The sequence below is a fragment of the Dermacentor silvarum genome, chromosome 5 (genome assembly GCF_013339745.2).
Source record: "Dermacentor silvarum isolate Dsil-2018 chromosome 5, BIME_Dsil_1.4, whole genome shotgun sequence".
Lineage (NCBI taxonomy): Eukaryota > Metazoa > Arthropoda > Arachnida > Ixodida > Ixodidae > Dermacentor > Dermacentor silvarum.
In genome coordinates, this window is record NC_051158.1 from 25,535,197 (window position 1) to 25,547,725 (window position 12,529).

The window sequence follows — 12,529 nt, forward strand, 5'->3', positions numbered from 1 at the left end:
TGCGCAGTAGCAACACCAACAACTTGTCGAACCAGTGTATAATAGCAGCCAAAATTGTGAATATGTTATATTTGCCTGTCATGCATTTGTGACATAGATTAGTCTAGGTCTGATTTTGTAGAGCAGTGTTCCTACTGACAGTGACCCTACAAAGCAAAGTCTGTGAATCTTTAATAAACAGTCAACATCTTGAGCAGTCAAACAGTTTCTAGCGTATTTAACCGAATTTTAGTATTTTGAGGCTGCGACTGCAATATTCTTCAATTTCTTTGGTTGGCAGGTCTGCTTACGCAGTCTGTTACAGTCAACGTCTGATTTTTCAGACTCCCTAGGGCCCGCGAAAACGTCCGAAAAATTGGGCAGTCCGAAAAAACACATGCATGCCTTTTACTGACCCCAAGGGCGCAAATCGACACAGGCATGTTAGAAATAGCTCTGAAGGCCTTCCAGTAGACTTATTAGGGATATCGTAGCTCGTACTATGATAGGAGGCGACGGGTGCACGTGTGTATAATTAAGGAATACATACCATGTCCCGTGACAATTGCCCCTTCCCCCTCTTGATATGCTTCACCGCAATACTTCGCGTATGCTTCACTGCGTAACACTTGCTGTACCGAGGCGAAGCTGACTTTCGGGAACCGGCATTATGCAACGCGCTGTGCTTTCCAAACTTCGAAGCCACTCGTGAAAATTACAAAAGCTGAGTCGGTGCCATTGCTGACAGCGGTGAATGGTTTCAATGAAAAACACGGCACCGAACAGAAAGAAGCTTCGTAGCGAACGTCGAAGAAGCTAGACCTAGCGTTACCCTGGTGGTGGCTACGGCTGTCAGCGGATCTGTGTGCGAGAGCTGCCGGTTCGAGGAGGCGCGATAATCAAAATGGCGGCGGTGGTGGCTACGAATAATGGTGTTTTGGACCTGCAGTCGTGGCAAAAAGTCCGGAAAATCTGACGGCAAAGGTTTTTTGTGTCCGAAATTTGAGACGTTTTTATACATTGACTCTATGGGGAACGTGGCGGTGTCGTGAAGGCGTTAGAATTATCGGGCCTGTCCGAAAAATGGGCGTCCAGAAAATCAGTCGTTGTCTGTAAGTAATTTGTTGTGTAGTCTCTGCCTCTTCAAGTCCCAAACAGGCCGAATCATGCTGTATGCTCAACACAGTTTTTTACTAACCTGTTCGAACTAAAAAACAGACATTATAATAATTTTATGGGACAGGTTGGAGATAGTTGATTTTTAGCCTGTTTCCATCTCTGGGCTTTTGTTGTTAATACGCAGCTCACCTCAGCTTCTACAGAATGCACGTGGCCAGGTGTGTCTGACATTAAGGATCCGGGAAAAAACCCGTTATATTTAGGTCTTGTCAGTGAGAGCAGCGGAGGCTTGAAAGATTAACTACAACACAGTTGAGGGTGATGGTTTTGTGCAACCGGACCCCGACAAGTGCCTTCCAGCCGACCCCTTGCACGTGGGACGAAATAGTTAGCGTCCCATGCACCGACACGCTCGTGCTGGCATACCTCCAAGCTGGTTAGTTTTTGATAGTAATGGAGGCGTAGCGCATGCCAGCCTTTACGCCGAAATAGCTGCTGAGACAGACTTCAGTTTCGAAACAGCTGCTTGAAGAACTTTCTCCTAAAAACAAAAAAACAAATAAGTAAACGAAGCAAACTTGCCTCTCCGGAATTGTAGTTAAAAGAATGTTAGGACAAGGTCAGAGTTGGCAGAGTGGGCACATTTTTGTAGTAACGCACCAAAGTCTATGCTGAACTAAGGTACGCAGGGGTTTTCACGCAAAGATGAACCTGAATGTGGCAGCAGGAACCCTGTCCTACGCTTACACCATGTTGTCACTTGGGAAGGCTATGTTCTGGTAAAAGTCCTCTCCTTTTCCTGTCAATAAAATGTTTTCATCATTGGTAAAAGTCGCGCCTAGGACTCCTTGGACCACTAACATATTGCTTTAATTGGATTTCATATGCATAATTTTCCTTTGATAGCCTTTCAAACAATGGCCACTTCCGTGGCCTTCATTGCAGCAGCAGTTGCTTGCTGTTGCTGGCCTTATCGATGGCCTTTATTGCTTCTTGTTGGCCTCCTTGCAGTACTGGTGCCGGCATGGTTGCTGCACCAGCCACAGTTGCCGACACCAAGTCGCTTCAGCGTCAGCTGCTGCAGCAACACCTACAGAACAAGATACAGCAACAGCAGCAGCAGCAGCAACAAGCTCAACAACAACAGCAACAACAACAACAGCAGCAGCAGCTACAACAAAATCAGCAACAGCCCCATCAACCAAGTAAGCATTCAAACTCTGTCAAGCCCATTTTGCTGCAGCCTTTTGCCAGTGGCACCGAGTCGGAAACGCGCTTCTTCGGTCGGTCAAGAACAGTTTGTTGCAGTGAAACCCAGCCTGAATCGTCATGCCTGAGCCGATATCTGTCAACAGTGCACATCCATGTCCCTTATTTTGACAGGTTGACGCGACCTCCCTTGGGCATGTGCAGGGAGTTTTTGTGCACTCTTTCCTTTCCACTACAGTGCAACGACCTTTCGGACCACTTTACTAGGGGGTGGAATGCCGAAAACACTTGTGCACTTAGCTTTAGGTACACGTTACTTGTTATTTTTGCAAATCACTTTGCAAGTCCTATGCTGCAACTGCATTTGCTTGAATTATCCGAGGCGACGCTGGGCTTTCTTCATCAGGTGTTGCAAAACGCCTTTAGCCCGACCTTCCTCGGTTTGCAGGTGTGTTCTGCGATTTGAAATGAATTTTGATTTTGTTGTCTGTTAAAAGAATCCTAGGTGTTCAAATTTAATCTGGAGCTCTCCACCACAGGGCCTGTCGTAGCCCGTGCATTGCTCTGAGGGCATTGAACGTCGTAATTTTGGTACGGCGTAAGTCGATGAACAGTGGGGAAAAGACTGTGTGACCCCCCCCCCTGCCGCATGATTTGATCTTTTTCTTCTCCTCATCGCAGACTGCATGAACGGCCCGAGCCTCGCCACTAGCCTCGCCTCGCCGTCGCCAACTTCTGCGGCCGTCAAGGCTTCGCTGGCCAACTTCCTTCAGCAACAGCAACACCACCAGCAGCAGCAACAGCAGCAAAGCCTCGCAGCAGCGCTGGCGCTCGGCAGCGATGCCAACAACAACCACCAGTTGAACGGAGAGCCACAGCGCAGCGGAAGCAGTGGTCGCACCGTGCCCTACAGCCAGGGAAAGCACCCTACGACGAAAACCCCCAACGGCCTCCAGTCTCGGCAAGTTTCAAATCGAATAAAGCTTTATTCAATCCACAAAAAACTTCTAAGAAGAGGCCGTGCAAATAAAGAAATTGAGATCTCCGGTTTAAGAGCTTGGAGCTTCTATTTATGTGACAGTCAGTGTAACGTTGACGTGATTCCAGTGTAGAGTGCATGCGATGATATAAGTAAACTTCTTATACAGTGCTAGATTATATAAATAAGGCGGTTCATGAGAGCACGGGACACACTGCCATGAAGCCGCACTATAAGAGTAAATTTCACGGTGTTCGTGAAGTCACACCTCAAGGCGAAATTTGCATTTAACCAGCACCACCCTGAACCTTTCCGGTTATATTTTTCACTTTGTCGGTGTGGGTTATTCACACAAAAATACAATACTGCTTCACCTGCCAATGTTTACCAGTTGCTACAATTTGCGCTGCCGTCTAAAATCTGGATAGCCGGAAACAGTAACTGTATCTATCAGCCCCACATATAAGACGGAGGGGAGGTTGACTTCGGGGCTGAGGATTGTGGAGAAAAAAACCTCTTCTTATATTCGAATAGATACGGTAACTACCCCTGTGCTTTCTCTAGCTTCATTGTCTGTGGTCATTTGACATAAATGAAGCAGAGTGTGACAGAAGTTTTTTGCCTTTTGTTCTTTCCTTGTTCAGGTCTTTGCAGCAGGCTGCAAGCTTCCCTTCGTTGCTGTCGCCCAAGACGGCTTCGCTGCCCGAACCGTTCATCCTGACCAAACAGCCGCCGGACTACGACGAAGCGACCAAGCATCTCAACAAGACGAGGCAGGCGCAGGTACAGCCTATAAATGCTGCTTCCCAGCCATTCCTTCTTGTCCTGTTCTGTCGGTTCCGCGTGATCTAAAACATAACAGTGGAACTTTTTCGGGACTCTCTAACAATTTTGTTTGGCCCCCGGAAAGTGTCTAAAGTGTTATCTAAGGAAGTCAGCAGTAAACATCAAACTTGAAATTTGGGACAAGGAAGCGCAGATGAATACAAGTGTTCGTCTTCGTGTGCTTATTGGTTTTTGTCCTTGTCCAAAGTCTCAATTGCATTTTAGATCATTGTAGTTGGGTCACTGGTATACGGAGGTCGCTCACTGCAGACTGTAGTTGATATTAGAGGACACCAAGTGCTGGTTAATGTTCTGCTACTCCTTTCTCTAGGCGTGTAGCACAGGCCCATCTGTGTTCTATTGTTAATGCAGGAAATAAGCTGCGATGCACATGTAAAAAGCTTCGAATGTGCCTTTTATGTGAGTGATCATTTGTCTTCCTTGCAGATGCTACCGCTGAACAACCTAGCACCCGCAAGCTCAAAACAGAATCGTCCTCGTTCAATCAAGAGCAAGGACGTCGATGACGTTCTTGAGATTCTCATCAAAAATGGAGGCAAGTCGAGCTTGCTATAGCCTTTTCAATAGCCATCATCACTACACCGTTGTGAGTCCACTGTAGGGCACAGGCTTCACCTAGATATCTCCAATTACCCTGCATCAGCTAAACCTGCCCAGTCTTAATACCTGCATACTTACTTATCTGATAACTCCATTTACTCATCTGCTGCGTTAAACTCAATTACCTTACCCTTAAGCTGTGCACCTAAGTTGTTCCATGCATTATTGTTTAAGGGTGCTTGAGTTGTCTTGCAGTTTGTATGTATAGTGCAGCGAAGCATCCAGACACAGCTAGACAGATGTGACAGATCCTTCAGACCTTTAATATTCCATGCTCTTGATTAACAACAACCTCTTGATAACAACCTCTTGATTATATGGCGTAGCAAGATGCCTACTTTTAGCTTTTTTTTAATTTTTTATTCCACCTTTTCTTGCACCATACCAAGCTGCAGTTTTTCATACCTGCGTGAATCTCGAACTGCTGTGTCAGCGTCAAATTGCTTAATTTGCAAATCTAGAAATCTTTACTGCAGTGATCTATAAAGTCCTTGAACCACGTGCTATGTCAGTATTGCTATATAGTGTGCAGGTGCATGTAACATTGACAGTTATGCACTGTTGTAGCTCAGTGGGCAAGGCGTTGCGCTGCTGAGCACGAGGTCGAGGGTTGGATGCAAGTACGCTCGTGTATCATGCATTGGGTGCACGTTAAAGAACCCCAGATTGTGAAAATCAATTCGGAGCCCCACACTACACAGCGTGCCTCATAATCAGTTTGTGGTGCTGGCACGTTAAAAGAAGAAAAAAAGAACATTGCTAGTTTACGGATTTTTAGCTGGCTATCTTGAGTTGTACTTTCATGAAAATATTATTACTTGCATCAAGAATGGGAACTATGTGGTTCTTTTTGTTAGACGGGAGGTCTGATACGAACATTTAACGAACCCGCAGAGTTGCCCCCAAGTGCTGCGCAAGAGCCACCGACGCCCACGACACCGGGGACACCCATCACCGACATGAGCGGACTCCTTGCGTGTACGCCACCTTCGTTTCCGACACCACCACCTTCGTCGGAGGCAGCGTCTGCCACACCGGGCGAACGGAACTCGCCCTCTCTGGCGCTGTCTGGCGACGGCGAGACGCCCCCTCCGTCGGCATCGTTGGACTTTGACTTTCACCTGGACCTGGACGATTTCGAAGGCATGGACCTCGGCATGCTGACCGACAGTGGACCTGCCAAGAACCAGGTGGCGCGGAACCACTACACTGAAGGCAGTGCGGACCTCTCTGACCCAGCGCTGAGCATGGAGATCGAGCTGTCGGACTGGCTGGATGTCATGATGCCCCAGACGACTTCGTCGTCGTCGAGCATGGCCAACGGCCAGGTGTCGTCGTCCTCCGCAACTCCGTGCACGACGGTGTTGTCGTCGTCCGCCGCGGCACCGAACGTGACGCAGCACGATCCGTTGCTGTCGACGAACGCCTCCGTGGACGTTCAGGACCCGTTCGACCTGTTTGCGGTGAACGACGCGGACTTTCGGGCGTGGGACGACTTTCGGACTAATTGGGACAGCGCAGACTTCATTGCCTGACTTCCGCAGACTGTATGAGGCGGTCGAACATGGGAGCGGGAGGAAAGGTGCCCGACACACTGTTGTGAGATGGTTTTCGCATGCCACTGTGCCAGTGATGACTCTGTCTGTGACTGTCTCCGCCGCCACTGATGGGCGAAAGACTCGCGTGTTTGTTATCGCTAGAAAGAGAGAGAGAGACCAAGCTAATTTTTTTTTTTTTTCACTTATGACAACCAAATAGTTGTTAAAAGGCCGTCTCAGTGTCACGGACCAAGCACAACAACAGAAACAAAATAACAAACTGCGTGCCAAGTTAAAGTGCCGACCGCTTCTCCAGACATTTTTTTTTCCTTTGTTCGTTTCATTTTTCTCAGCCAGGAATGTCTTGTCACCTTTTCGAGCGACGAGAAATCAGATTCACATCGCGTTCGTGTCGTCTTCCATTTCACGGTGCAAGGACTGCTCTCGCCAAAACAAATAATTTGGCAGGAACCCGCAAACATTCAGCCGTGTTTTGACGACACCCATTCTCTTAACGAATGGCTGCAACACTAGCCACGTCCTGGCCATTGTGTTAGAAACTCGCGCAATGTTAACATTGGCCACGTCGAGCACCACAGATCACCGTTTTTCACATAGACACGACGCAAGTACAAAGAACTCCCACCATGTCTTATCATTTTCGCATCGTATAATGATCTATGATTGTACGACGATCGTACGTATGCCCCCCTCTCTCCCCGCCCTGCCTCACGCTGGAGAAAAGCTCACAATGGCAACCGATGCTCGCTTCGACGTTGAATGACTGCGATCGCGCGGTAACACGCTGCGTGTGTCGATAACGTCATGCCGACCATCGCTCTTTTTCACTATGTACAGTCGAACCTAGTTTAATGAAATTGCGTCCAACACAAAATTGCGTTGGTTATATTTGTTATATTTGTTATAACTGTACATGCTGGGATATCGGTGAAAAATATGTACGGTAATTCATGATCTAGCCTACGCGAAAGAAATGCCAGCCTCCGACGAGCCAGCAAAGGCTCTCCCGAGGATTGATGGCCTGTCTGTAGGTTGCCGTCCCGCGATTTCACACACAAACGCTAAACCACAAACGCTGTTTTTTTTTTTTCAGCAGCAGCAGCGTTAATAAGTGACCGCGCAATCGGGGTGGTCTTATGGGATTGGTGCATTGGCTTGCTGGCCACGGGGCCAGTCAAGCCAAGCTGTTGGCAAAAAGGCAACTTGTGCATCCCGAATGTACTGTTACGAGTTGCTCTTGCCGAGTGTTTGGCATTGTCCGCTACCAGAATGCATATTAACTTTGCAGTAACCGATATCGTCTCAGATCTTTCGTTTTCTTCAACTCCATTATAGCAGTAGAATACTCTGTAAAAGAAAGCAACCAACTTAGGCCTACTTCATTATATCCAAATTATTATTTACATCCGATGATTTGTTATATCCACGTTCGTTATCTTGAGGTTCGACTGCAACTTTTTTTTTTTTTTTGATAAGGGATCAAAATGACTACTTCTGCAGCAACACGTTTGAGTCAGACGAAGAAAGCACGCGATCTGTATCTTGCAGATTTCGGAAGATGTACGGTAAGCCAGCTCGGAGACATACACGTAATACATTCTTTCCTGGCTTAATATCGAGATAGTGTCGTAGCCGACGCAAAGAAAGGACTGACCGGAAACAGACGCACGAGTTCTCGTCGAGAGGACCACATTCCAAGCGTTGTTTCGCCGGTGAAAAGCAGAGAGAAGATGGAACAAGGAAAAAAAGACGCGAAATCAAAATGATGCCACCTCAGAAATGTAATCGCGAAAGTCGGGAGAGGCACAATCGAGAGAGACGTTGACCACGGTATATGCCCGGAGGCATCCGAGGAAGCCATTATGCTTCGAGCCCAACTACAATTTTTTTCCACATTATGAAATACTTTGGGAATGCCGAAGTATTCTCGCTAGACAGCTAGTGCCACAATGTTTGTGAAATTCTTTCTTTTAAAAGAAAAAAAATGTTTTGCTCTAGCAAGTGATGGAAGCAGAATGTGCGTTCAAGCTTTCTTTTTCTTTTATTTGATTTTATGGCAAGGATCTTGCCAGTAATACACCAAAAAAATAAAAAATCTTGGGAAGTTTTTAGTTTAGTGGCGTGTACGTTATCATGTGATAAGAAATATTGAAGTTAGATTGACTACTTCTGTTGGACCATTGAAACAAAACTGACATCGAGTACTTAATCATCTACATGCTCCTACGTTTTTTCAATAACAGAATATACTCAGTCTTGTGACCAACACCTACGCGTGACATAATGCAGTCGATTCACGTCGATTAAAAACCGTAGGAGACATGTATTTTTGTTCAAATTATCAGGACCCGAGTAAAACTCGCTCAAAAACGCAATTCGCAGTTGCTATGCAAATAGATACTAGCTGCAGTGGTTCAATTGGCTGTGGAATTCTGCTGCACCATCGTAAGAGGTAGAGGTGTGAGTTCAAGGTCATGAGTTTGATTCCCGGTCGCCACAGCTACATTTTGATGCCGGTGAATTACAAAAACACTCAACTCCAGGTGGTCAATTAAATGGTGCCGATTCTGTCCACTTGTTTTAGAGCAGGCATTATTGCCTTATTTGCTCCTGCAACATATCACTTTTTTTTTTTTCGGTGAGTACAACTTTTGCCTTAGTTGCACCACAAGCAGTGTACAAGTTTTGACAAATTTCATTGATGTCAGCCACCAGATATTTTGTTCTTTTCAGGCGCAACAAATTCTAGGCTGAACAGCTCAGCAGTTGTTTAACGAGAGTGCTTTTGCATTCCCCGCGCAGTTGAAGAACGAAATCGACGTTGGGCCTCGAGGTAAAGCCCCCGCGTAAGGATCACCAGGCCAGAACAGAGATACACCCAATTTATTATCGTCGAACCTTCGTTGTGTTTTCTACACACTTGTGTGTGTGCCTGTGTGTGTGTGTGCGTGTTATTACCAAGGTTGTAATCTTTTTGTACATAATTTAGGCGAGGCGCGAAAATCGACAAATTTGTTGCGACTGTAAGAAAAGAAACTATATTGGGCCTCCCTTTCCAGCAGTGACGTCAAAAGGCAAACTCAAACATCATGGTACGTATGCTGTGCAAAAGTCATAATTCCCGCTTTGGGCGAGGTTTTTTTTTTTGTGTAATTTTAAAAACATAATGCTAATGAAGTAGCTGTTGTTCTTTTTCAGCGTGTTAAACAATGTGAAATCCGATTGGGAAACTTTTTTCACAAGTTCATTTTATACCTTGTGTAGAGATGAATTCAAACAGTGCCTTTTGCCTCGACGGCAGTCGTGCAACATTTATGCTCAAGTCTTGGTGTCTTGTAGTTGCACTTAAACGTGCCAGCATCTTTCGAGGTAGAGTTCCTACGTGATTGAGTTTGTCTTTATCATTTGTTGTTTCTTAACTCTATTTGTCGAATTGCCCAAGCCACGATTGTATAGGCGCTCGAGATTTTTTTTTTCTTTGCAGCTGGTCTCTGGCTTTTTGTCGCATGTGCTGGTAACACTAACCCAAGCTGGTTTCTGTGCTTTTTTTTTTCTTTTTTTTTTCGACAGTTGCAAAAACCAGCTTGTTTTGGGTGACGGAAGCTATTAGGTGAACAGCGCAAGCAATACCATGTTTCTTGTTTCCTTTCCCCGACCCTACTTTTTTCGAAATGTAAATATTATAAGTGAGGGCTCAGTCGCCCCGGTGTTGGTGCCCTCATTGGTGTAGTGTGATGCAAGAAATAAAATATAAATGAATACACTGATTATTTTGGTACTGTTTCATGTATTTTCGGCCCACTCTGTGTGAACAGTATTGCACAGTCACGGCTGTAGTTACGCACACAAAGGCGTCTAAGCAGGCCTTAAAGGCCAACGACAATGAAATTTTGAATGCAGTTGCGCATAGTGTCTTTTAGAGGAGGCCTTCAAGGCCAAACTCAACTAAACATTTGTCGCAGTTGCACACACGACAGTGTCTTCAAAGGGGGCCTTAAAATTTAGTCAACTGCAATAAAATGATTGCAGTTGCACATAGGATAGTGTCTTGTAAAGAAGGCCTTGAAGGCCAAGTCACCTGTAGCAACATTTTTTGTTGCAGTTGCACAGGCATCGTCTGAAGAAGCCTTTAAAGAGCAACTGCATTAAAATTTGGTTGCAGTTACACGTGTCTTCAAAATGACCCTTGAAGCAACTTAAAATTTGACAGCATAACGAAGCCTAATTTCTGATAGTGGTAATACGAAGCAGCCCTTGAGCGAAATTTTATGTTTGAAATGAGTACCACTCGCCAGGAATTACGCAGAACCAGGTACATGGAGTCGGAGTGCAACAGCAAAATCAACATGTGTCCACGGTAATAAAATCTGCGTTAGTGAAACCACTGAAGGTGCGTTCACCGTCTGCTAAGTGATATTTAAAGGCTAACTTAAAAATTTGGCATTTACCGGCCTTGCAGCTTCAGCGAGGTTATTTCGATAGTTTATACTATTTATAAATTTATCAGCAATTTAGCCAAGGTGAAATATTGTAGCAGTTCGTCTTTGTACTGTGTTCGTTTAGAAGTCTGGATCTTAAATATTCAACATTTCTAGGATGTTGTCTCATGATTGTTTTCCCCACACGTGCAGCTGAAAGAAAGTCTGGGACTCGAGTGACTTGGTGATTCCTTCAACTCGGTTACTGTGAACAGCAGTCTGAAGCTTAGAGTTAGTATGCAGGCATACAGACGCCCGCTTTAGTGATTCGCTCATACATGCAACTGAAAGGACTTGCAATGAAGTAAAGTTCAGTCATATCTCTCTTGCAGATGATGCCGTTGACATTTTGTTCAGTCAATCTCTGGTTCAGGTGCATGCTGACGAACTGGCACTCGCGAGGTGCACATTACGTACCTTGGTGAAGCCTCTGTGTTTAACATGGTGTCGTATTGTGGCGCCATCTAGAATGCGCTTTGTAAATGAAGGCTGTTGCTTTTGAAATTCCGGTGCATACCTTTGTGTCTTCTCTGCTTTCTTTTGCTTGGTTATACACACATGACATACCAGATGACACGAGCCAGCGCACGCACCAAGTTGCACTCGCAAGTAAAAATTTTTCACAACTACGCATTTCGGGGGCACATGTGACATGCAAGATCCTTCACAAACCAGTGCAAACACCGATTACAACTTGCTTCCGCAAGCAAAATGTGTTGGCAGTGTCCTGTTGCATCTTCATTCCAGCACATATGGGGGCATTCGACTGCTACACTCTAAGAACAGTTGCACCCTTTGGGGTGCATTTTTTCCACACAACAATAATCATCTGTCTTGCTTGCGTTTCCTATCTTGAAAACTCTGCACTTGCTACTTTCCTGCCAAGAACGCTGTGTCACGCTGATAACGCTCTTGTCGTTCGTGACCGAGAAGTGCCGGGCGCACAGCGTTAAAGAAAGGAAAGCCACGCAAGTCAGATGACGATTATTGTTCTGTGGCAAAAATACGCCCCAAAGGGTGCAACTGTTTTTAGAGCGCAACACTAAGGTACAGAACAAGTTTTCAGCATTTGAGTGTTCCATGTTCAGAGCCAATTAGTTGCCATGGAATTTTCAGTGTATAGACTCGTTTCACCCGCTTGTTCGCTCACTATAAACAGATGGCGCTTGCACCACACACCTAGCCATTTGTTGCCTCAAGAATCTCTGCATAGCCTCCGTGGCAATTCAATTCCTGGTCACAACAGCCGCATTCCTGGGGGAGGGTGGTTTGAATGCAAAAAAAAAAAAAAAGACTGCTCTTCTATTTAGCTTTAGGTGCTAAATAAAGAGTAAAAGAACAATGGATGGCCGAAATGGACCTGGAGCCCCAGCACTACCGCGTCCCTCAAAAAATGTATGCTAAACCCCTAATTTTTTAAGTGTCTCCTAAATATGCTGAACACAATTGAGTAAGGCTGCTTCTATAGGTAGTGTACTGACAACTGTGGCATTCTCGCATGGATTTGTTGTACTACAAGCTGATAAGCTTGCAGTGTTTCGTGTTCACAGCAGAGAATCATAGAAAAAAAAAAGATGTCCCATTAATTCTGGTTTACTTCTAGCTGCTACCCTCGACGGTTTTCTTCGTCCTTGTTCCTTTGCTCCACAACCCTGGAATAAAGTGTTGAACCATCACCTAACTTAAACCAAGGTTTTGCTGTGGCAAAACATTTTTTGCAATTATTTTTATCAAAGGCAATGTTCCCAGAAAGATATGGT

The 12,529-nt window shown here is 45.5% G+C and overlaps 1 protein-coding gene across 1 annotated transcript in view; it reads left to right on the forward strand.

The window, feature by feature from the left end:
* Window positions 1-10,059, forward strand: part of LOC119453105 (myocardin-related transcription factor A-like) — a 271,833-nt gene extending 261,774 nt beyond the window's left edge. The window contains 5 exon segments of the mRNA XM_037715105.2: window positions 2,110-2,303; window positions 2,989-3,268; window positions 3,931-4,069; window positions 4,559-4,667; window positions 5,627-10,059. Of these exon segments, the coding sequence (XP_037571033.1) occupies window positions 2,110-2,303; window positions 2,989-3,268; window positions 3,931-4,069; window positions 4,559-4,667; window positions 5,627-6,267 (1,363 nt within the window). The 3' untranslated portion in view covers window positions 6,268-10,059.
* Window positions 10,060-12,529: the final 2,470 nt, after the last annotated feature.